Source organism: Ochotona princeps, chromosome 8, assembly GCF_030435755.1.
Source record: "Ochotona princeps isolate mOchPri1 chromosome 8, mOchPri1.hap1, whole genome shotgun sequence".
NCBI lineage: Eukaryota > Metazoa > Chordata > Mammalia > Lagomorpha > Ochotonidae > Ochotona > Ochotona princeps.
This window is the reverse complement of record NC_080839.1, coordinates 38,361,040-38,387,686: the sequence shown is the minus strand read 5'-3', so window position 1 is coordinate 38,387,686 and position 26,647 is coordinate 38,361,040. Positions and strand designations below refer to the sequence as shown.

The 26,647-nt window shown below is 36.6% G+C and overlaps 1 protein-coding gene across 4 annotated transcripts in view; it reads right to left on the bottom strand.

Annotated features, from left to right (window-relative positions):
- Positions 1-26,647, bottom strand: part of EHBP1 (EH domain binding protein 1) — a 307,647-nt gene that overhangs the window by 7,556 nt on the left and 273,444 nt on the right. For all 4 annotated transcript variants that reach the window (XM_058667867.1, XM_058667869.1, XM_058667868.1 and 1 more), the window contains one exon: positions 629-728. In XM_058667867.1, coding sequence (XP_058523850.1) covers positions 629-728 — 100 coding nt within the window. The remainder of the gene's footprint in view (positions 1-628; positions 729-26,647) is intronic.

The following is a 26,647-nucleotide window of genomic DNA, read 5'->3' as shown; positions in this document are numbered from 1 at the left end:
TTTTCACTTAAAAAAAAGAAGTAAACCTGCTCATTCCCACACTAGGCGGCATACTGTAAGAATACTGCTGGTAAGCAGAAAGGAACGAGCATTAAACCCTGTAATGTACTAAAGCTAAAGCTTATGAATGTTTGCATCTGATCTAGTCTTAATTTTACTGTAATTCTTGCAATCATAAAAAAGTCGCTTCTGTCTAACTGGAAGTTTATCACAAATTTTAGGTTACTATTACCTGTAGATTAGAAATGTAGTTTTGGCCTTAAAAGTTAATTTTTTTAGTTTAGAATTTTTGTTCAATAAGCTTCAGTTTTATTTCTCTCTTGTTCAAACTGTCTATGAAAACCACTTTTCTTTTTGTGTACAGTTTATTAAACACAAAAACTATTTCTATTCCTTGACCTTTTGTATAATCATTTTTCTTTCAATGTCTGTAACTCTACTTAAAGATTCTTACTGTTCAAATGAAAATATTTCATACTAACTTAAACTTGTATTCAGAACATACTATAATCTTTCTCAGGAAAGAAAAAAAATTCAAACCTAATAAATATGAAACCCCAAAGCATCCAAAAACAAAGGCATAAGACTTCTCAGTGTAGGAAAAATCAGTACAGTTAAGAGTACTTACAGAAGGGAAAGCTGATTCATTCTCCTGATTAAGGCATTTTTCTTATTAACCAACATAAACCACTCCTGCATCATGGCTTCTTCTTCTTCTGTGTTCCTTCCTGTAATTCAGGAAAACGCAATTCTCGTTATATGACAATAAGTCAAACAACAGTTCAGCACACCTCTTTTTAACGTGACAAAATGTTTTTTATTATACTCACATATATCTAATCTTATATAGAATAGTACCTTCAAGAAGCTTCTGAAAAATGGAATTAAAAAGATAAGCTTACATTGCCGCAAAACTCTTTAAATACATATATACAAGAGGATTTTCAGAAAGCTATGGAAAACATGTATTATGAAGAAACTAATTTCAAAATGTTTTGTACCAAGAAAAACTTATCTTTTAAGTCTATTTCCTCACAAACTCTTGGAAGTATTCTTATGTTAACTTGCTTATAATAATATAACATTAGAGTGTAAAACCTGAAAAAAGAAATCAAATTCAAACACTGGTATTATTCAGCATATATATTTTTGTCCCCCTGAACATACCTATATTAACACCAAGTACAGTAAACAAAATGTTCCACCTTTTAAATCCTCCCCAGAGGCTGACTTGGTATTATGTTTCAATGAGGAACTCATGGGGCTGACAGACATATTGCCATGATTTTTTTAAAAAAAGGGGGGAGGAACATTAAAAAAAATCATTAAGAGATTTATGAATAGCAAGGAAGATCAGAAAAATCCAGAGACTGTGAAAGCTTCCACTTGCAATAACTTGCTTTTTTCCCCCTTAACTTTTGTTTCTAAAAATAAACTACAGATGTATCTGCATAGAACATTTTGAAACTCATCATCTTTAATAGCCTAAACCTCTTGCAAGTCATTAAACACCTTGTAAATGACTGGGGTACCAAAGAAGACCTACAGTTCTCTGTGAGAAAAAACACACTTCAATGAACGTAACATTCAGATGATGTTTGAACAGAGACAATCTATCATTTTAGACTGTAAAGTTACTGACTGTATATAGGAGATATTTAAGATCCACGATCCCTAATACTCCATTATTTATACAACCTGCCATCCTCCAAAAATGCTAAATATGTAATTAGTATTGTTCATATGAAAGTAGACCACAATTATACTCACAAAAGATACAAATTTCCCCTCCTCTATTTTCAAATTATACAAATAGTCACATTTACATTTGATTTTTCTCCTTGAATTTCACCTTTGATTGGTTTATTGCTCTACCAAGCCATTATTTAATATTCTAGTCCAACTTCTCTGTGAGGCATTCATGAGGTTAAATATGCATCCTCTGAAAATCAAACATCTAGTCTTACACCATCATGGCTTAACTTTGATTTCCTTTTTAAGCAAGATATTACCTTTAAAATTTCAAACAAATTAACAGTCCATTAACAAAATGCAAATATAGGGATATGCACCTCTATTCTTAAATAAAAGGACTCCCAATGAAATTATTAAATATACCTTGACAATATGATACTAGATTTTCCATCATTGCCATTACCTACAATGCCATGAAACACTGAAACAGCAGAGTGTTGGACTTTTGACTGTTGCTGAAGGACTGTATCATTATAATACTATGGAGGAAGGGGAGGTGCAGAGGGAAATCTCCATACCCACAAAACCATTTCATGGAAAATAACAGCAATAAAAACAAGATACAACTGAGTAAAAAGTCAAATCCTTTAACTAACCCACTTCCCCTTCTTTGGAAAGGAAATACTATTATAGTTTTATATATTATTATACTTTAGTATGATCTCCTTCCAAACTGTACTGAATTATACATTGACCTATGATTTGTTTGTCACACTGGCCAGTCATGTCTCTTATTCTTTTTCATGCTTTCAATAACTTACTGATTATCATAATTCAACTGCTTCCACATTAATATGAAGAAACATTTAGAATAAAAGTATCCAAAATGTTGATTATGTGCAAGAGATTAAACACACATTTCAGAGCAACCCTATAAAATAGATCTGTCGTTCATCAGAGGGAGCACAGTGAGGATATATGCCTTCATTAAATGCTGTTAAAACTTAATGGTATGAAGCAGACTTAGAAGAGATTCTTTTAGAGTCTGAACAAAAGTCTTTATTGTTTTACAGTATTTTTAATCTCTCCTTTAGGGTAGCTGGTTTTGTATTCATTTTGGACCATGTGATGTCTTGACACTGGTCATGTGATATAGGCTGCGATAGGCACAAATCCCTGAGTAGTAACAAAAGAAGAAAGAGTAAAAAGAAAAAGCTGAGAAAAAGCTTGCAATTTGGAAAAAGGCCAATTGTACCCTGGTGAAGGCCTTTTTGATCAGCAAAATGACATATGTGTGCAATATTAATAGGTGTAGAATTTATGATATTTTATTTTCTGATTAAAGATTTAATTCTTGCATTCATAGCGTAAGTGGCTTCCAGGAACATAAATGTTTAAAACTTTGTTTTGAGTTTAACTTAACCTATAATTTGAGGCTTTCAAGGCAATACTGGAAGCAACCAGCCTACTCTTAAATTAGCATCATTTTCTTCAATGGAAGACTGCCTCCTTGAGAATTGCAATATTGCTATGGTACTAATTTTCAGTTTAATTCATGCTTATGATTTCTAGGTAAAAATAAAATCTCCCTCTCTTAATTTTAAGGAAATGATTAACAATAAAAGAGTTTCATGTTGCAAAAGAAAACAGGCCTAACAATAAATATTTAAACGCACATAACATTACCACAGATTATTTAAATTAACTGAAAAAATGTAAATCAATTCTGTATCACTAATTTCTTATCTGAGATAGTATACAGTGACAGAAATTTATACTTAGCTTAGTAATAAAAAAATTTCTTAAAACACATTTTTAAACCATTGTTTTTAAGGATTTAAACTTTTTTTTTTTATTTAAAAAGCGTTTAAAAGCCAGTAAGTTGAACCATTACAAATTAATCCTGACTTTAATAACTGGTTAAAGACCCCTTTAGCTTTATAAGTAACAGAAAATATTAAAGCCTGTGATCACAGTGAGCTTTTCTCATTTCTCCTCTAACCATTTGTTATTTAATCCAATACTAGTAATCCAATTTGTCCATCAGACTTTTAAAGGGCAGAATGCAACTTCCTCAGCTTAGACACTTTTCAAAGTACAATATATTTTTCAAATGAATGCTGGATGTTTCATTTTTCCCAACTGTTCCTAGCTCTAATGCATGAGGAAAAAAAGAACAAGATGAACATTGTTCATACTGATTAAGTAAGAGCTCATTAAAGAGCTGTCAGTGCGGTACTTTGAATATGCATGAAGCATATAATCAGATCTAGTACCGTCACTAGAGGAGAATACGGTAAGTACAAAGGATTGATTTAATTACTTAGAGTGGGCTGTGGTGGTAAAGCAGTCTTGTTAGTGCAAAAAGAAAAAGAGGCTGTATTCTGGCACTGCTAGAAAAAAGGCAGTTTTAGCTTCTGCCACAATACTAATCTCAGAATAAAGCACTTTACATTGTAGCTTAAAATGAAGACTGATTTTATATTATAAAATAACCATAAATCATTTAATCTTGTTTAACTTCACCTGGTTAACTATCTCTTTTTCAAAATTACCTTTGATTTATAATCACAGCCACATTTTTAAATTAATCACCTTAGACCCAATATTGAAACTTTAAAAAATCCTATTTTTTTCAATTTTATGACCCAAAAAATTTAAAAACACTGTTGAAAGCCAGTTTGAAATTAGAAAATGTATTAAAACCATACACAGTTCAGTATATAGTTTCTAAAATGTAGGAGTACAGTTGGGTTGTTACACTGCATTTTGAAACAGTACTTCATGTTTACTTTAAATATATTATCAATGAAAACATAAAAGTTAAGTACTTTTCACTTTCACATTAATATAATCTCTGGTATTAATCTTTCTATTTTGTTTTCTCATTGATTTCTGTTTTTTTTGGTCTCCAAGAATGTAGTATTTCTTTTTTCTAATATCACAGTCTCCTAATGCTGCATCAAAAGTGTGCCCTGTTTTTTTTTCCTTTTTAATAAACGATTGCAAGAATTGGTTTTGTGGTGCAGTGGACAGAGCCCAAGATGCCAGCATAACATCTGAGCACCAGTTTTTGTGTCAAAGCCTCTCCACCTCCTATCCAGCTCCCTGCTAATGCTCCTGGAAAAGGAGAAGATGGCTCAAGAAACTGGGCCCCTGACATTCACATGGGTAATTCAGATGGAGTTAGAATCTCTTATTTTTAGATTGAACCATCACAGGCCTTTGCAGCAATCTAGGTAGTAAACCAGTGGATAGAAGATGGCTGTCTCTCTCTGATTCACCCTTTCTATAAATCTGACTGTATAAATAATTAAATAATAAATCTTAAAAACAAACAAACCAAAACAGAAACAGTAACTCTAAAGTCAGTGTTACAGAACTCCTGTGTGCCAGCTGTACAAAGTATGTAAGCTTAGTGAATACAGTTGTATTCTAAAATTTTATTATGAAACCAAATGTTTCTTTTCCAAGAATATTTTCAAAAGATTTTCATTATCTTTACTGATGATTTCAGCAGCAATTGTCTTAAAGCTATTTTCTCAGCATGATATATTTATTATATTATCAAGAAAACAAACACTAAGGGAATTCCTTCCTCCTTTTATTGCAGTAAAATAAAAACCAATACACTAACTCAAAAGTAACACATCTGGAGCAGATGTTTAGCCTAACAGTTAATGATGCCGTAGCCCACATGGGAGTGTTTGGGATTGATACTCAATGCTGGCTACCGGCTCCAGGCTCCTGTTAATGTAGATCATGGGAAGCAGAGGTGATGGTTTAAGTAATTGAGTTCTAGCTACACACATGGGGAGGCCCAATCCTGGCTGTTGCAGACATTTGGGAAGTGAATAAGCAGATGGTATCTTCCTCTCTAATTCTGCCTCTCAAATAAATAATTTACAATAATAAATTTGGTTTTATTTATTTATTTGCTAAAACAGAATGTGGGGAGAGATTGAGGGTAGCATTCCTCAGTAGATACAAAAGGTCTTCAAAAAATATGAAAAAACTATGAATTGATTAAAAATATATTTGCATTCTGGGTTTGACTCGTAGCTCCATTTCCCAATTCCAGCTTCCTCACAATGCAAGACCTTCGGGGGTGGTAGCAGATGAAGGCTTAGGTAGTTGGTTCCAGCCACTCATCATAGGAAATGTGGATTGAGTTCTTGGCTCCTGACTCTGACCCTGGCTCAGCCCTAACTGTTCAAGGCATATTGGGATTAACCAATGGGTGAAAGCTATCTGTCTTTCAAATAAATGAATCTTGAGGTTAAAAAAAATTATATCAAAATAAATTCATCTTTTAGTTCCACTTTTCCCACGGACTTCCTGAAGGATCTCGGTAACTTCTGACAGACACTGATACAGCTGCTTCCTACATTGTAAGGCACAGACAACTCACCAAACTTTTCCTCAGTAAATGTATATAAGAAGCTATTTCCATAGTTTAGAAATTAGCAGCAGTTTTCTTATAACAACTCTTTTTTTATACTGAAAGTCAGTGCTAGATTTCTTAAAAGGTTTTATAAACTAAGCACAAAGTAATGATAGTGGAAATAACAAAGCACTGAGGCACCTATAATGGGAATAAATTGTAAAATTTTTCATTCGCAGTTTAAAATTAAATATATACTTTATGGCTTGGATTATACCCATAACTTCCCATTGCTAAGGACCTTTAAAGGTATTAAAAAAATCAAAACTTCAGGCAATGCATGACCTTCTACAAATGAGCACTGGGTCAAAGCTAAAACACTCAGGGCTGTGTGACTGGCCTAACCCTAAGTTACCGGCTGGAACATTTTTGTTTGGACAGCACCGGGTAAACTCCTTTCAACCTCCTTCCTATTCTAAAGCCTTTTATAGCCATATGATATGAATGACTCAAAAATGACTCAAGAAGTGGCAGAGACTTTAATGTTACAGATGAGCAGGAAGAACTGGATGTATGATTTTAAACATGTATATGTACATATATAACTAAATTAAGCACTGAGACAGATATTAATGAACTTTGGAAAAAATTTATTATTTGAAACAGTTATAGACAGAGAAACAGTTACATAGATAAAAAGAAACAGAAAATCCTCTATTCACTGGTTTACATCCCAGATGGTCGCAATGACTAGAGCTGGGCAATTCCAAAGTCAGGAGCTTCTTCCAGGTCACTCATTGGGAGGCACATTGGACTCTTTTTCCTGCTCTCCTAGGCACAGTAGTTGGGAACTGGATCAGAATTGGAGCAGCTGGGGCTTGAACTGGTGTCTGTATGGGAAACTGGCGCCAAAGGTGGTGCTTTACCCATTATGCTACAATGCTGGTCCCATTATAGCTTCTGTATGTTCACATTGGTCAAAATTTCTGGAGGTATTTCTCATTGGATGAGTAATGACTCATTACTTTTTAAGTCTTCTGGGTATACAATGCATAACTGAATATTTAAGGAAAATACCAGAATCATAAATTAACTTCAGGAGCAGAGCCCTAGCAGGTTAATCCTTTCACTGTGGCACTGGTAGCCCATATGGGCATTGGTTCAGGTCCCAGCTGTTCCACTTCTGATCGTGTTCTTGGGAAAGCAGCGGATGATGGCCCAAGTGCTTAAATCTCTGCACCTACATGGAGATCCAGAAGAAGCTCGTGACTTTCAGATGTGGACCAGCCCAGCTCTGGCCATTATGACCATGTGGGGAGTGAGCCAGAGGTTGGAAGATCTCTTTATTTGTGTGTATGTATGTGTGTTTATCTCTTGGTAACTCTTTCAAATGTTAAATAAATCCTTTAAAAAACATATCTGTTAAGTTTACAATAAAGACCTCTTAGAGCCAGTGTGGTAGTATAATAATAGGTTAAAGTGCAACTTGCAATGCCAGCATCTCATATACACTGGTTCAAGTTATGGCTGTTCTACTTCCAATCCAACTCCCTACTAATATGCCTGAGAAAGCAGGGAATGATAGCCCAAGTACTTGAGGTCCTGTCACCCACATGCTAGACATGGATGAAGCTCTTGGTTTTAGTGTGGCCCAGTCCTGGTTGTTGTGGCCATTTGGGGAGCAAGCCACTGGATAGAAGTTCTTTCTGTCCTGCCTATTCCCACCTCCACACTGTAATTCTGCCATTCAACTAAATAAACCTAAAAAAAGAAAAAGTTAAGGGGCTGGGGTGGAAGTGTAGCATGCACAGCTAGTATCCCACAAGGGCACTTGTTGGAGATCTGGCTGTTCCACTTCCTGTCCAGCTCACTCCTAATGGCATAGGAAAGCAGCAGAGGATGGCCCAAAGCCTTGGGGTCCAGAACCATATAGGAGACCCAGAAGAAGCTCCTGGCCAATCTCTGGGCATTTGGGGAATTAACCAGCAGAAGGAAGATCTCTTTCTGTCTTTCCTTCAATCTCTCTCTAACTCTGACTTTGAAGTAAAATAAATATATATTTTTTAAAATTCATTTTTATTTGAAAGTCAGATATACATAGAGAAAGATTTTTCATCTGCTGGAAAGATTTTTCAAGCGGCTGGATGGAGCTGAACCAATCCTTATCCAGGAGCCAGAAGCTTCTTCCAGGTCTCCCATGTAGGTATAGGGTCCCAAGGCTTTAGGTTGTCTTCGACTGCTTTCCCAGGTCACAGGCAAGGAGCTGGAAGGGAACTGGAGCATCTGAGACATGAACTGGCGCCCATATGGGATCCCAGCACATTAAAGATGAAGACTTTAGCCACTAGGTTACCATGCTGGACCCGAAGCAAAAAAAAAAAAAAAAAAAAAGAAAAAAGAAAAAAGAAAAAAACAAGAAACCAAACTTGCTATAAATCCATATCTGTGGCTGGAAAAAATGGTGAATGCCTTACTGGCTGAACAATGCCACTACAGCGTACAATGGATGTATTGTGTGCAATGGATGGTCATGGCTGTAGTGATACAACAATGTGGCTGTGCTCCAGGCATTTAGACCCTCGTTGCTTACAGTGGGTTTTGGATTATTAAGAACAAGGTAAATCATGGAATACTATTCAACATCAAAAAATGAGAAGGAAAAACTTTAGAGTGGAAAATTATGGTCTAATATGAGATGGGCATTTGCTGCAGCAGTCACTGCTTGGAACACTTACATCCTACATCTGAGTGCCTGGATTCAATTTCTACCTTCATTCTCCATTTCAGCTTCCTGCTAACTTTCACCTTGGGAGGTAGAAAGTAATGGCTTAAGAATTTGGGCCCATGCGGGCCCAACACTAACACTAACCCTAACCCTAACTCATGGGAGACTTGTATTGTATTCCCAGTTCCTGGCTTCCATTTGGCCTAGTCTTGGCTGTTGTGGGACTTTGGAAAATAAACCAGCAGATAAAAAAATCTTTCTTTTTCCATCCCTGTCTCTCAACTAAATGAAGCAAAAAGTTAAAATAAAAATAAAAGAAAGAGTAGAGGGAGAAAGAGGGAGGGAGGGAAGGGGGGAGGGATAGAGAGAGAAAATGATGAATAAATAAAAACACATATAACAGTCCACTGGTTGAAACTGAAGTAGAAAAATAAATTTATATTTTGAAAGAAAAATTGATGTAATCTAAAGAAAAAAAATGTCCTGAGCAAGAAAAACAAACCATTTATAAAGGAAAAAGTGTTTTTTTTTTGGGGGGGGGGGTAATGGCTCTTCAATGTTAAAAAGACAGCATCTTTTCATCTCCCAATGAAACTGTTAGACATATCTAGACAATGGGATGATGGACTATCTGACATATTCTGTACCAGCAATGTCGGGGCATACTTAAATAACAGACTGATGGAAATTTAACTTCTTATGAAAGTCTGTACTATTGTAACAATATGGGAAAAATCAGAGGAGTGGGAACTGGGGGGGGCATCCCAGACGCTACAGAATGGTACCATAAAATTCAAAATTCAAAATAAAAATAAAGAAGATAGCATCTTTAAAAATCAGCTAATGGGGGTGGGGGGGCAGTACAGAGGCACAACAGGCTAATCTTCTGTCTTCAGTGCCAGTAATACATACAGGTGTCAAATCTAGTCCTGGCTGCTCCATTTCCAATCTGGCTCCCTGCTTATGGACTGGCAAGGCAGCAGAGGATGGTTCAGTCCCTTGGGCCCCTGTAACCCATGTGGGAGACCTGGAAGAAAGTCCTGGCTCCTGGCTTTGGATCGGCTCAGTTCTAGCCCTGGTGGCAATTTAAGGAGTGAATCAGAGGATGGAGGATTCTCTCAGTAAATCTGCCTTTCAAATAAAAACATCTTTTAAAAATAAAACCAGCTTGGGCCTGGCACGGTGGAGTAGCAGCTTAAGTCCTTGATATGAGGATCCCATATGTGTGCTGGTTCTAATCCTGGCAGCCCTGCTTCCCATCCAGCTCCCTGTTTGTGGCCTGGGAAAGCAGTCGAGGACGGCCAAAAACCTTGGGACCCAGCACCCGCATGGGAGACCTGAAAGAGGCTCTGGGCTCCTGGCTTCAGATTGGCTCAACTCCAGCCACTTGGGGAGTGAATCAGTGGATGGGAGATCTTCCTCTCTGTTTCTCCTCCTCTCAGTATATATCTGACTTTGCAATAAAAATAAAATAAATCTTTAAAAAAAATACAACCAATTTATGAAACTTTTAATATAGATGAAAAGTTGATTAAATGGCAGGTAAGAAAAGGAAAGTGGAGGCTGTTGACAGTATTAAATATGTAACTTTTTTAAAATATAAAAAGGGTTGATGTTCTGGTGCAACAGATTAAGTATATGTTTGAGTCTCAGCTGCTCCATTTCAATTTAGCTCTCTGCTTATGCTTCTGAGCAAACAGTGGAAGATAGTGTAAAATAAGGAACAAAATCAAGGTCTTAAGGAAGTGGCAGGGATCTAATTATTTAAGCCATCATTACTGCCTCCCTTTGTCCACACAAACAGGAAGCTAGAGAAGAGAAGACATGGGTTCCAAACCAGGTGTTCAATATGGAACGTTGGAATCTTAATCTATAGGCCAAATACTTCTAATTTATTTTCAATTCTTGAAACTAAATTTACTTACTTATGGGAACTGAATCCCATGTTTGTAGCAACCCATCTACTTAAGCGATCATTTCTGCCTCCCAGAGTACACATCGGCAAGAGGCCGACAACCTCACATACTCATCTTTTTCGGTGTGATACGAGAACACCTAAAATCTATTTCCTTAGCAATTTCAAGAATACACTACATTTTTGTAGACACCTTATTGTATAACAGATCTTATTTGCTCTACATAACTGAACTTTTTCACCCCTAGATCAAAATCTTTCTAATTCTCCTTCTTTGCCTTCCACCAAGGTAACTACCATTCTACTCTCTGCATCTGTAAGTTCAACTTTTTCAGATTTCACATGAGATTGTTTGTTACTTGTTTTTCTGTGCCTGACTTATTTTACTTAACATAATGGGTCCTTATGTAGCTTCTTAAATATACTTCATCAGGGAAAGCTGAAGGGAATCATGTCTTTTTCTTTCTTGCCATGGACCACATTCATTTGTAAATGACCTAAGTTTAAGCCAAGTAGGATATGCAGGGGGCCAGCGCAGTGGCTCAACAGGCTAATCTTCAGATTTGCAGTGGCAGCATGTCATACAGGTGCAGGTTTTAGTTTTTGCTGGTCCACTTCTGATCCAGCTCCCTGCCTATGACCTGGGAAAGCAGCAAAGATGGTCCAACTGAGTGTGTGCATCCATCTGGGAGACCCCAAAGAAGATCCTGGTTTAGGATCAGTTCAATACCAGCCATCGTGGTGATTTAGGGAGTAAACCAGTATATGGATGATCTTTCTGTCTCTCCTCTCTGTACATCTGACTTTCAAATAAAAATAAATAAATTAAAAACCCCAAAACAAAACTAAACAACAACAACAACAAAAAAAACCCCTCTAATTTGAAGCTCATCAATGATCAGGAACCATGGATCACTCCTAGCTTAAAAAAACAAAAAGTGTAGTACTGTGCAGAACCCTTTCCCCTCTCCAGAAGCTCTCTAATCCATGTAGCACTCCAATAATCATATAGCACCTGGAAAGTACATGAAATCAATGAGGCCAGATGAATGGGGAATTTCAGCACAACTAGTACCTAATTAATGCTCTTCAGCCTTTTCAGTGGAGCTATTCTCTTCACTAGAGTACATAAGACACATTTATAACAGACTTGAGCTATTTTCTGAAAGCTTGAGAACAGTGTCTCAAACACTGGCATATTTTCCCCTCATCACATCACTGACAAGCACTAAGAGTCTTCCATGCTGAGAATACCAATGGTAATAGTGATGATGATGAGAGCATGAAATATGTAATGAAGATGTATAGTTTACCTAATGTCATATTGCATGCTAGTGGTGAAATCAGGTGTCAGGTTCAGTCTCATGAACTACCACTCTCAGCCACCTACTTGACATTTGAAGAGTAAAAGGTTTTTTGTTTGTTTGTTTTTTTTTTTTTTTAGAAATTTACTTAGTTTTTTGAAAGGCAGAATTACAGAGATATCTTCTTTCTGCTGGCTTATTTCAAAAATCGGTGCTGCACTCAGGGATAGACCAGGTCAAAGCCAGGAGTCTTAAACTTCATCCAGGTCTTCCACATGGGTGGCGGGAACCTAAATACAATGGTTGAGGGGCCTAAATACTTGGGCCATTCTTCTGCTATCTCACAAAAGGATTTTGTTTATTCTTCCCATGTAGGCAATTGAGACTTAACCATCTGTCAGTAGCATGTCTTACTTGACAATCAGAGTCAAACTATCTTCATTTGAAAAAGTATCTCTAGGTCCCCTGAATTATGAGTCAGCATATTCTACCTTTCAGAAACAAGAAACGCCATGGGGTGGCATTGTGGTGGAGAGAGTAAAGCAGCTGTTCTGAGGCCAGAGTCATCACATATGGGAGCTGGTTTGAGTCCTGGCTGCTCTACTTCCAATCCAGCCCTCCGCTAATGTGCCTAGGAAAGCAGCGGATGATGGCCCAAGTGCTTGGATCTCTGCCACTCATGTTGGAGAATGAGAAGTTCCTGGCAACTGGCTTCAGCCTGGTGCAGCCCTAGTCATTGTGCCTCTGGCCATCTGAGGTATGAATAAGCAGATGAAATATCTCTCATCTCTGCCACTTACCCCTTTATAAAACGCTTTCAAAATGATTAAATCTATTTTAAAAGATCTTCTGGATCTTTCCATGAATGCTGGGATAATTAATTAATTAAAAAGGCAAAGAGAATCTTCCATGTGCTGGTTCATTCCTCAAAATGTTCACAATAGCTGGGGCCAAACCAAGTACCTGAGCCATCATCTGTTGTCTCCCAGAGTATGCATTAATGGCAAGCTGAATCAGAGCAGGAGCTGGGATCAGTGTCCAGGCATTCAAGTATGGCATGCAGCCCTTTTATAAAGCAGCTGACCCCACTGGCCACAACCCCTGCCCTAACTGCTGAGATTATTGATGGAGCAAGGATAGATTCTAATTTTTTCTGTCAATGCAAGAACCAGAAAGGCCTGCCCACAGAAAAAAACATGTGGAGTAACTTGGTGCAAGTGTTAAGATTTTAGTTCCACTGGACATGAGATTTATAATGTCTATTTTACTGGACCAATTAACCAAAATGATTCCTATCATTATTTTATCTTTTTCAATTTTCTTCATCATAAAAGCTCAAAGCTACTCATAACCCATTTTTCTTAAAGGAGCTACTGAAGTACAAACTTTACAATATATTCCCCTTCCTAAGGTTATACATGTTCTATTAGGTCAATTCGAAAGGTCTTCTTAATTAAGAGCAGTTCCTTCACTTAGAAATTGAGAAAATATCTAATGTATGACTCACAGAATTTGTAGAATTCCCAAGGAGAAAGTTATTTTCAGCTTTCTCAACCTTATAATCCTCCAAATATGTTAAATTATCCCTTTTATAATTATTTACATTTTTAAAATAATTCTTTATTTTTATTGCAAAGTCAGATATACAGAGAGGAAGAGAGACAGAGAGGAAGACCATTCATCTGATGATTTAGTCCCCAAGTGACTGCAACGGCCGGTGCTGCTCTGATCCGAGGCTGGGAGCCAGGAACTTCTTCCAGGTCTCCCACATGGGTGCAGGGTCCCAAATCTTTGAGCCATCCTTGACTGCTTTCCCAGGCCACAAGCAGGGAGCTGGATGGGAAGTAGAGCTGCTGGTATTAGAACTGGTGCCCATATGGGACCCCAGTGGGTTCAAGGCAAGTACTTTAGCCACTAGGCCACTGTGCTGGGCCCATTATTTACATTTTTAACACCTCCTAGACTGACGGATATTATTTCTATTCCATAATCCATCACATCACAGATTTTGCCATAAGCCTTATGGAGGCATTTTTAAAAAGATTTATTTAGTTTTATTGGAAAGGCATATCTACTGAGAGGAGGAGAGACAGAGAGGAAGATCTTCCATCCACTGATTCACTCTCCAAGTGGCTGCAACAGCTGGAGCTGAGCCGATCTGAAGCCAGGAGCCCGGAGCCTTTCTCAGGTCTCCCATGTGGGTGCAGGGTCCCAAGGCTTTTGGCTGTCTTCTACTGCCTTCCCAAGCCACAAGCATGGAGCTGGATGTGAAATGGGGCTGCTGGGATTAGAACTGGCACCCATATGGGATCCATTTGTATTCAAGGTGAGGGCTTTAGCCGCTAAGCTATCGTGCCAGGCCCTATGGAGCTATTCTTAAGCAGTTATTTCTGTGTTCTCTCGTTGAATTTTATGTTTTTGCTTTTCTGCAAATGTACAGCTCTACAGACTACTTAAAAAGAATCAGATCAATCACATTTAATAATTATTATCATCAAACCAAATTAGTCATTTGAGAATTTAGGAAAAAAGCTCTCTAGTCTACAATAACTTTTAGGATAATTACATGTATATTTGTGTGTGTGTTTATATATATTCTGTATATATTTTGTGTGTATATGTGTATATATATACATACATATATACTCGTATGCTCTAAAAATGCCAAAAATTTTTTTCATGAAATTCTATTATCTAAAGCAAAACTTGGGTGGTTTTATGGATATCTGGCATTTTTTCCTGAAATGGCATTTTACTTTTTAACTGCAATGATAAGTATTCTTTTTTTTTATTATTTTTTATTTTTTAATTTTTTTATTTAAAGATTCTTTATTATTATTATTATTATTATTATTATTATTATTATTGGAAAGCCGGATATACAGAGAGGAGGAGAGACAGAGAGGAAGATCTTCCGTCCGATGTTTCACTCCCCAAGTGAGCCGCAACGGGTCGGTGTGCGCCGATCCTAAGCCGGGAACCAGGAACCTCTTCCGGGTCTCCCACGCGGATGCAGGGTCCCAAGGCTTTGGGCCATCCTCGACTGCTTTCCCAGGCCACAAGCAGGGAGCTGGATGGGAAGTGGAGCTGCTGGGATTAGAACCGGCGCCCATATGGGATCCTGGGGTGTTCAAGGCGAGGACTTAAGCCGCTAGGCCACGCTGCCAGGCCCGATAAGTATTCTTTTACTTAATTTTTTCTCTAGTTCAAGAGAAACCCGTGCCACCTCAAATGCAATTTCAAAAGTTTTTCTCTAATTGTATTGATTGAAATTTAACATATTTGATTTTAATGATGTATGTAAAAAGTATCTGATAGTTGAAATTACTTCTGAATTTTAAAAAGCATATTTTTGGAAATACGCATAACATTTAAATCTCTTAATTTAAAAATCATCAAATAATAACCATCCAACAATAAACTCATTATAAAAGAAAAAATTGTATCAGACTAAATGTATTTCTTAATTTGCAACTTCTAACTTTCCTTATACAGTTAGTTTCTGTGAATGTATAACAGATCTAACCTATTAAGCAAAATCCTGCTGAGATATGTCCTTATGGGAGTTAACATACTAGTGTGGAAGAAATGTTGATGTTTTACACAATTCCTAGATTTGGCCACCAAGTGGTGCTATTAATTCAGAAGGAACTGGCACTGGGGGTATGGGATTTGGTATCTTTGGGGTAGGTAAAGAATGAAGTCTCCAGTCAGTAAATCCAGGGAACATTAAGTTAAATGTAACCTTGTCTACTGAGAATTCGCAAATCATCTCAAACTCAATGTTATGTTTAAAAATAGGAAAAATAAATACATAGCCTTATTTGGATGGGAAGTCCATTATATTCTCTCACAAAAACAACTTACATACATATATCAGAGATATCTTGAAGGCTATGCAGCTGTAATAGCCATAATATTTTCATTAATCTTCCTTTCTTCACAAAATTCTTCCAAGTCCCATTTGAAGAAAATAACTAAAACATTTAGTAAAAGTAATTATCCAGAAAACATTAATTAATGGGATATGCAAATTTGGTACAGTGGTTAGAACACCAATTTGGTATGCCTGCATCCTGTATCAGAGTGGTTGGGTTTAAATCTCAGCTCCATTCCAGATTCCAGCTTCCTGTGGACGAACACCTTGTCGGGTAACAATGATGGCTCAAAGAGTTAGGTTCCTGCCACAAACATGGAAGACCCACATTGAGTTCAGCCTGATCCAACCTCAGCTGTTGTAGACATCTGGGGAATGAGCCAGCAGAAATGAGTTCCTGTCTCTATGTATGTGTATTTGCTGCTATGCATTTTTAATAAAATAAATGAATAAGAAATTTTTAAAAGGAATTTGCTAATATTAGGCATTCTAAGTTTTAAATTTAATTAAAAAATAAATATCAACTCAGTAATTTTCTTAATTTATGTAGTGAACTTTTCCTGAGGAAAAAGCTCTTTTGAATGCACAAATGCCTTTTACATTCTAATTCAAAAGTGATATGGGAACAAGGAACAGACACAATGACTGCATGTGTTCAATTTTCCTAAGGAAAGTACAGAGAAGTCTATGGAATATTAAAAACAATTAGTGAGGCACTTGTTATGGTGCAGAAGCATTAAGCTACCCCCTTGGGAATCCTGCATCCCAAATTTAAGTGTTGGGATTGAGTTCTACCTTTGTTTCTGATCCAGATTCCTACTAATGTGCCTGGAAGGCAACAGATGATGGTGCAAGTAACTGGGCCCCTGCCACCCATCCAGGGCACCTGCATGGGGTTTGTGGCTCCTGGCTTTGGCCAGGCTTAGCCTCAACCATTGCAGGCATTTTGGGAATGAACCAGCAGGTGGATGACACCATCCCTCTCTGCTTCCAAACTCTGTTACTTTGCCTTCTTAATTAATATGGATATATATATATATATATATATATATATACATATATATATATGGAATGTAGTAATTTACTGTTCACTAGAACAACTGGCAATGTCACATGAGTTCTTGCAATTCTTGAGGGCAAGATGATAGGGAAAAAGGGAAAGGAGTGGGTGTGGGAAAAGAAGGAGAGACTATGTGAGTATATGTTGTAGGGAAAAAAAAGTTGTAAAAAATGAGACATATGCACATTAGATGCTAAGAACAAATTTCAAAGTGAAGTTAAAAACTAATGGTGATAAGGAGACAGTATTAGAACCATCAGATGCTGATTCCCAGGCTGTACATTAGCGGGAAGCTGGACTGTAAGCGAAGGAGCTGAGACTAACCTGGCTCTAATATGAGACATAGGCATCTCAAGCAGTGTCTTAACTGCTAACCAAAAGTCTGCCTTTATATTATTTACTTTTTATTTATTTATACTTCATTTATCTGAAAGACAGACACAGGGAGATTTCGTTTACTGGTTCACTCCCCAAATGTCTGCAACTGCTGGGGAAGGTCCAGGGCAAAGCCAGGAGCTCAGTCTCCATCTTCTATGTTGACCACAGAGACCAACACTTCAGTCAAATAACTGCCGTTTTCCAGGGTACACATCAACATGGAAGCTGGAATTTGGGAGCAGACACAGCACTGGAACCCACGTCTTTCAAAACAGAATGTAGGCATCCCAACTGGCTTCATAATCACTAAACATCTTCTAGCAATCACTTCTGTGTTTATTGATCACTTTTTGCAAGACACTGCTCTAAGTCTATGCCTTTAGAGAAGACATTGAGACCCAGTGGCTAAGCCACTTTTTGAGACACCTGAATCACATGATCGTGTGCCAGTTAAGAGTCTTGGCACTCTGCTTTCAGTTTTCTGATAATGCATCCTGGGAGGCAGCAGATGATGGCCCAGGCATTTGGGGTTCTTGCTTCCCATGTGGGAGACTGGACTGAATTTCTGGCTCTTGACTTCAACAATAGTTGGCTCTTTTTTTTTTTTTTTAAGATTTATTTATTTTTATTGGAAAGGCGGATGTACAGAGAGGAGGATGGTCAGAGAGGAAGATCTTCTGTCCAATGATTCACTCCCCAAGCGGCTGCAACTATTGGAGCTGAGCCCATCTGAAGCCAGGAGCCAGGAGCTCTTCTGGGTCTCCCATGTGGGTGCATGGATCCAACGCCCTGGGCCGTCTTTGACTGCCTTCCCAGGCCACAAGCAAGGAGCTGGATGGAAAGCGGGGCTGCCAGCGCCCCTATGGGATCCTGGAACATTCAAGATGAGGACTTTAATGGCTACGCTATGGCTCCAGGCCCAATAGTTGGCTATTTATCTCTACCTTCCAAGCAAAATAAACAATTCTAAAAAACCTATGATCTTAAATGCTATTCTGTGCTAATTTTGCTACTGCTCTTAGTCTTTAGAATATTATGAACTTAGGGCCCAGCGGCGTGGCCTAGCGGCTAAGGTCCTCGCCTTGAACGCACTGGGATCCCATATGGGCGCCAGTTCTAATCCTGGCAGCTCCACTTCCCATCCACCTCCCTGCTTGTGGCCTGGGAAAGCAGCTGAGGACGGCCCAAAGCTTTGGGATCCTGCACCTGTGTGGGAGACCCGGAGGAGGTTCCAGGTTCCCGGCTTCAGATTGGCGCGCACCGGCCCGTTGCGGCTCACTTGGGGAGTGAATCATCGGACGGAAGATCTTCCTCTCTGTCTCTCCTCCTCTGTGTATAACTGGCTGTAATAAAAAAAAAAATGAATAAATCTTAAAAAAAAAAAGAATATTATGAACTTAGCATACATTACTCATAGTTTTAAATTATATCTGTGGATCACCTGTATTAGAACTGCCCACAATATAAGCTACATCCAAGACACAGTGAGTCAAAGTCATTTAATCTGCATTTTAATCAAGTTTGTCAGGAGGATTTTTTAAAGGAGGATTTTAAAGGCAGATGTAGAGAGAGAGCAAGCGTGAAAGAGAGGAGAGAGGGGAGGGAGGGAGGGAGAGAGAGAGAGGAGAGAGGAAAAAAGAGGAGAGAGGAGAGAAAGAGAGGAGAGAGGAGAGAAAGAGAGCTATGTTTGATCAGCTGGTTCACTCTGCAAATGGTTGCAGTGGCCAGAACTAATCCAAAGCCAGGAAACAGGAGCTTCTGGGTTTTTCAGGCCATAAGCAGAAAGCTGCATTGGAAGTAGAGCATCTGAGACTCAAATCAGTGCCTGCATGCGATGCTGGCACCGCAGAGAGAGGCTTAGACTACTAAACCATGGCACCAGCCCTTATTTTATTATATTTTAAAAAATTGCTGTAAAAGTTTGAAAACCACCGTCTTGGTCTTTTCACAAAGAAGTCAAAAAGAGTAAAAACAACAACAAAAAAGAAGTCAATAAGACTGATTTTTCTTTTCTTCTTCATTTTCTTAAGGGTGATATTGCATGTATAACATGTTATTTTAGCATTGGCATGACATTACCCAAATTTAATTTCACATTCGTAAGAAAAACATGTTGCTGCCAAATCAGTTCAAATGCCTAAATTTTGTTTCATAGTTGTTGAAAAAAAACCCCACATTTTTCTGGAATTTCTACTTTTTAAAATGTTACAAAATTTTATTGCCATCTAGATTAAGGATGTACCTCACTTTAGGCAACAGACATGTTCCAAATTGAAAATTATGGTGATGTGAACATTCTTTAAGTCCAAAGATTACATTTTATATTTCTGATTTAAAATTTACAGCAGCAGAAAAATACTTTCTAAATACTAGTAGAAATTACATACATTTGTTTTTCTTGATAAATGAATAAACATGAGTCAGCAGATGAGAAAGTCAATTTAAGACCATATAGTAAAGCTGGGACTCACAGCATGTGCCAAGGACAGAAGCAGCAAATGTTTGAAATGCGAATTTAAGAAGGAGGCTCTCTGGATTTCTGAATCAAAGAGGTTCCTTTCTAGAAATCCTATGATCCAACACCTATGCCATGAACTATATGGCTCAATAATAGTCAGGTGCCACTACTTCAGATATAATTTATATATCCCTTCCTTAAATAGTCTAATTAAAGAAATTCAGAGAAGTGTGAATTACCTAAATAAGTTGTGAGACTGAAGAAAACTCAAGAGCAAAATATTAGATTTAATTTTGTTTGTAACTATATGAAGGAAAAAGAATCACAGAAAAACTTAGGGCTAGTGTTGCAGCACAGCGCATTAAGCTGCCGCCAATGGTTTGACTCCTGCTGCTCTACTTCCAATCTAGCTCCCTGTTAACGCATCTGGGAAAGCAGAAAATGGTCCAAACACTTGGGCTCTGGCCACTTACAGGGAATATCCAGACAGCATTCCAGGCTCTGTGGCTTCAGTATGGCCTACCCCTGGCAGTTACGGTCATTTGAGGGGTAGACCAGTAGGTGGAAGAGCTCTCTGTCTCTTCCTCTCTCTCTGCACTGATCACTTTCAAGTAAAAGAAATAAATCTTAAAAGAAGAAAAAAAGATACCTGTGTCCAACATTAGAGTACTTTGGCTCAATATCTCTGTCTGTCTCTAGCTTTCTGACAACATAGACCTTGGGAGGAAGTGATGAGTAACTGGGTCCCCTTGTGAGACCTGCATTGAAGTCCAACTCTTGGCTTTGACTCAGACAAATCCAGGCCCTTGCAGGTCTCTGAGGAGTAAACATTTTATGCTTTCATAACAATAAAAAAAAAGCTCAAGAAAAAAGGATCGAAAGTACAGAAAGAACAAAAGTGACTTAAAAACACCTTAAAATAAAAACTGTTCTTTAAAAAAATCATATTTAGCTATTTTACTTGTAAGGCAAATTGAGGCACATTAGTGAGAAGTTAGAGCTGAAACTCAAACCCAGGCATTCTGACATGAGAAGTGGGCATTTCACATCATCACCATTGCGTCAAATGCTCACACCTAAACTCTTCATCCAAAGAAAACTTCACTATTTTTTTTTTACATTGTATGTCAAATACAATCAATGGTTTGGAACATTCTTTCATACTTCTTATCTTCTTGCATATTTGGATTAGAATGTAATTGCATGAACTTTTTGCTTCTTGCAATTACAAAATGTTGTACTATTTTACATTCTTGTAATTAAGTAACAAAGATTAAGATTTTGACACAATTAAAAATACACACACACATATATATACACAACAGACCTATCACAGCACATTTACCAAACTTATATTAATGCTATACTTCCAAAAATGAATTGATTTGGGCCCGGCAGCGTGGCCTAGCGGCTAAAGTCCTCGCCTTGAAAGCCCCGGGATCCCATATGGGCGCCAGTTCTAATTCTGGCTGCTCCACTTCCCATCCAGCTCCCTGCTTGTGGCCTGGGAAAGCAGTCGAGGATGGCCAATGCATTGGGACCCTGCACCCGCGTGGGAGACCAGGAAGAGGTTCCAGGTTCCCGGCTTCGGATCAGCGCAGCACCGGCCCGTTGCGGCTTACTTGGGGAGTGAATCATTGGACAGAAGATCTTCCTCTCTGTCTCTCCTCCTCTGTGTATATCTGGCTGTAATAAAATGAGTAAATCTTAAAAAAAAATGAATTGATTTATTGACTCTTAAAGTCCATCAACGAATGTGGCTCACTGCCTCTGAAAATAGTGTTAAGAACCATTTTAGAGAAAATTTTCATATCTACAATGTTACATGTTTATTGGTTTCTTTGTTATGGACATATTCAGTGCCCTATGAATTGTGAATAATAATTATCCAGTAAAGAATGTTATGCTAACTTTCTACTATTTCAAAATAGTATAGATAGTATAACATAGTGAGGTACTGCAAATATATCTATAGTGTAGATAATTATATTTATCTTTTAACACCAAATTTCTCATATTTTGTTTTTAATTAAGTTCATTTTGCAGAGACATTATTTTCTGTCCATTTATTATTTTACGTGTGTAGAGATCAAATGAAAACACTACTTTAAAGCCACATTTTCTATTGAGGTATGTCATGTTAGAAATTTAATGAAAAATTTTAAATGTCTTTTTAGTTTTATAGCTAAAATGTCAAGAGATATTTTATTTAAATGAATTTTACATGACATGTCTCTTTTCTCATAGCTTCTACGAAAATGGAAATATCTATTAAAAAAGAACCTATACAAAATGGAGATATGTTATTTTAAAAATAATAATTCCCATCCATACTTGGAAAAGACATAAGAAATATACTAAATGATAGGGAATATTAAAATAACATGTTATAAAATCTGTTGCTATATTTAGAAGACAGGATCTTCTTTTCCCTGATTTTAATATTTATGGTTATCCAAGATATTCCTATTACTTTAGGACTTTTCCCTCACCATTTTGTTATAAAGTGAATACATTATAATGATTTAAGGGGCATATTTGTAACAAATCTAATTTTCTTGGACATAGGAACACTTAAATGATAGTAAATAGGAACATCAAACATATAAATTAAATGTTAGAAATACTGGCAGAAATTTTCTTCACACAAAATATGAAAAGTATTACTGAATTAAATAGTCATTCCTTACTCTTGTTTATTTACCAGTTATATAAATCAGCTTACTTCTAACTTCTGACATCTTGTATAAAAAAACTACACAGTTTGTGTTTTCATCTTCCTTTTCCTATATACAGTGTGGTGAGAGATGGATCTGAAAATTCTTATTCCAGTTGTAAGTAAAAAAAAAAAAAGGAAAGATAATGGAAAACAAGTTCTATGCAAATGGGTAATTAAAATTCAAAGAACATATTAAATAAAATAAAAAGAACATTTTTATAGTAATTACTCAGGAATCTCACTTTTTGTTGTTACTTATTCTCTAAACCATAAACCCTATATAATGTGCCATGTTCTAAATTATACAGTCTTGTACTGTATATAGATCCTGTTTTAATGTTAATGAGTTTAAAAACACAAATAGCTAGCATTAAGGTTACCACGGAAAGCAGAACACTTCAAGCATTTAATACAGCAAAAGGGGCAGATTACAGATCAATAACAAAATCACCTGGCAAAAAAGGTAAAAGGCGCTGCATTCAAAGGCTTTTTGCTTTACATTTGAAACAATACTGAAAAACCTGTATTTTAGCACTTGTACTCAACAGGCACTCCAAACTATGCAACGATGAGAAGAAAAACCCATCCTTTCTAATAATCTTGTGACAAAAGCTAAAAGACATCATCCTATTAACTAGTGATCTCAACTGCTAATGCGGAGTACTTCCTGGTGCCTTTTATGTAGAATGCTGCTATTAAAAAACCACTAAACATTCACTGTGAACAACACAGAATCATTCATCTTTTATCAGCATCTCTTGTTAGAAGAGTAAGAGTGGGGCTGAAGGTGTCATTGATATTATGGAGTGGAAATTAATCAGAAATTTTTCTCATATTTTCCTCATCTCACTAATTTACTTTTGTTCAAATTTCCTCCTGTTAAAAAGTTCATACCCAACCCCCTGTTGTAGTCTTTTAAGTAGAGAATATTCAACGAGTGCGTCCACTGAAAAGCACCAGGTCCTAACACAAAAAGCATTCGAAATTCTCATTTAGTTGTCTTTATTTTGCTAGCGCCATGTGGTCCTTGAAGATGTAGAAAACACGGGAAGCCGAGTAAAGATCAGAGCAAGCTCATTAGCATTCTGACAAAATTGGAGTGGTGGAGATGTATAGTTTGCCTAGTTTGTCGTTTTGAAAGCTACCGGTGGTAAGCTTTCTATTTCATTGTGCCTTTGTCTTTTGGGGGGTTTCAAAGCAGCAGGGTATTTGTTAGCCCTAGGTTTGCACAATGCATTGTGGGAACCTTTCCTGCACATTCAGCCCTATATAGTATCATTCCAGTTTGAGTCAAAAGTTTTTTGTTTTTTTTTTAACAATCTGAAAGAAGGAACATGTGTATGAATCTTAGACTATGCCCTTATTACGTTTATCACAGCTTTGCCTTTTCCTTTTGCTTAAATCATTGAGTCCAAAAAGAGTTAGAACCTGTCTGCCTGCAGAATCATGCGGTCCAAAGAGTCAGAACCTAATTTAGATTGTCAATCGTTCACTAATGTTGCCATTCATTTCAGAATACAACATTAAAACATTAACTTATTTTCTGTCTTAAATAACTAACAAGCAACTCTCAGGACTGATTTAGTTAAAATTCAAAGCTTATTGCTTACTGAATAAGATCCCAATTCTATTTTTGAAACAAGTGTAGAGAAAAGAAATGGTTTGCGCTTTAGAATTATGTAAATAAATACTTCTTCAAACACTTAAATAAGTTATTACCTCACTCATTTGATTTTCTTCATCGTCATCTTCTTTTTGCTTTTCTTTTCTTCTTCTTCTTAACGTAAGACTCACTTTGAAGAGCTAAATGGGTTACATTAATGCTACTATTCAACATGAATGTTTCCAAGTTGCAATGAAATGGATAAAGGTCTTTGGGGATGAATTTATCTGCTAAATCCTTGTGGTTGCCCTCCTATCTTGGATGATGACCCAAAAGAATGTCAACAGCTCATTTTCCCAGAGCTGGAAGAAGTCCCTATGCAAGCCATAATCTGCACATTCTAAAAGAACCATTTCAAACATTATATTTCACAAGCTGTTTTAAGTGATTTTCCTTTCATCTCTAGAATCCTAAAAGTACTGTGGCCATCAGTACTTCTGCAATGAGGGCTAAACAAAGTTTTACAAGTGCATTCTACATATGGCATATACATTTTTAGATTTACTTTCAATGTACATCTTAGAAACATGGTCATGTTAGAATAATATGTTTATGACATAAGTAAAATACATTTCTGAACTAAAAATTAATATTTTTGCTGCTATGAAAAAGTGCTTTTAAAAAAATATTAGCCATCATATTACTTAGAATGAAATCTAACATATGAAAAAAGATCTACAGTCTTTCTTAAGTTGTAACCATTAAAAGCCTAGAAGTGAAAGAGCAGTGGTGAGGGAAACACAGTATATGAATAGGATATAAAAGCAGTTTAACAGTCATATGGACTATTTCTACGTGGAATCTTTAATATAACAGCATTTGGTTATGTATCACATTTTACTTCTTTGTACAGTTAGAAACCTCAAGACTAGGTAATAGTTGTCATGGAGGAGTGTATATACTATGCATATTATATTAGGGCATGTAACTAATATAATTTTATGGTTATGATGCAGCTACTTACATAGTTAGAACTTAAAAACTTCATTATTTTAAAGCTTAATATTTAAATACTCTCAGCATCAAACTATTCTGCTACTTTAAAGCTATTAGCTTAAAGCTTAAAAAGAAAGCTGTTAATACTGTCAATGATTGAATTAGCTATATACTTTGCAATGTAAGTAGAACTGCAAAATTATTTATCTCTTCCAGTGTATTTTTCTACCCAAGTTTCCTGAATAAAATCATGTAAACCAGTAATATAAAACTGAAGACTAATTCTTACTTATAATATCAAGATCACCAAAATACCTCATGAAAAGACATGTGAAAAAGCAGTACTTTAAAAGCTACAACGTAACAATTTCCTAATCTTTAAAGCACATTACATTCAAAGTTCCTTCCCCAAAGGAGGCAGAGGTAAAACACTGTACATTAACAAATGCATATATATAGTTGTAAAACTATAAACACAGAAACATAGCTTTTTTTTGTTATATCAAACTTGAAGCTTCTTTACTAGTGTTCACACTGTATTGATGTTTAGGTTGCTATGACTTAAAGGCCAGATGTTTTTCAGAAATGACTAACAATCGTAGTTGGAATAAATTAATGATTGATTTTTTTAAAGCTTTGATGGAATTAAGCATACTTCTTTTCTCAGTGTGCTCATGTGAATGTTTGCCTGTTAAACTTCTCTCTCTCTCTCTCTTTTTTTTTTTTTGACAAGTGAGGCCACCCAGCAGAAAACAACTGATGCAAAACCCAAAAGTAATCCCTCTGTTTGGTTCAACACTATGGTTAGCCTTAACACTGCCTCTATTATCCAATGGATTTAGAGAGAAACTTTCATTTGTTTGTTGGCCTCAGTTTTCAACTCTGTTGCCCTCTTAAAGGAAATCTAGACTTATTCCTATGTAAATAAATTTCCATACTGGTACGATGAAATGTTCTAGAAGTGCGATTACTCACACAAGCCAGTTAGGGGAATTACACATATCAATTTTGAAAAATAAGTGAAAAAATCAATATATAAATAATTCAAGTAAAGATTTTAAAGCATATTGCAATGAGTCCATATTGCTCATGGTAAAAGACTAATGTAATTCTTGCCAACAATTACAGTTTACATATGTGGACATCTATTTTTACTAAAATGAAATTAGGAAACCTGAGCAATTCATCTTATTACCACTAAATCAGTATGAAATTAATTCATTAACATTTGTTTTCTTTTCTGAAGGAATTCTTTATAATATGTATTATCACACAGTCATTTTTGTTATCAACATTTATAATCTAAATCAAAGTTTATTTTCTGTGAGAGAACTAAGATAGAATATGAATTCATTTTAAGGGATTGAGATTAGGTATTCATTTAGCATTCAGCTGTGAATGCATTTACAGCAAATAATCTCATGATTTTTAAAATTTAGATTGTGTTTTCTAAAGCTGTTGTTTCACTTTTTTTTTTTCCAAGTCAATTGTGTATTTAGGATTAGGTGGTGTCAGGAAATAACTCCTATAATC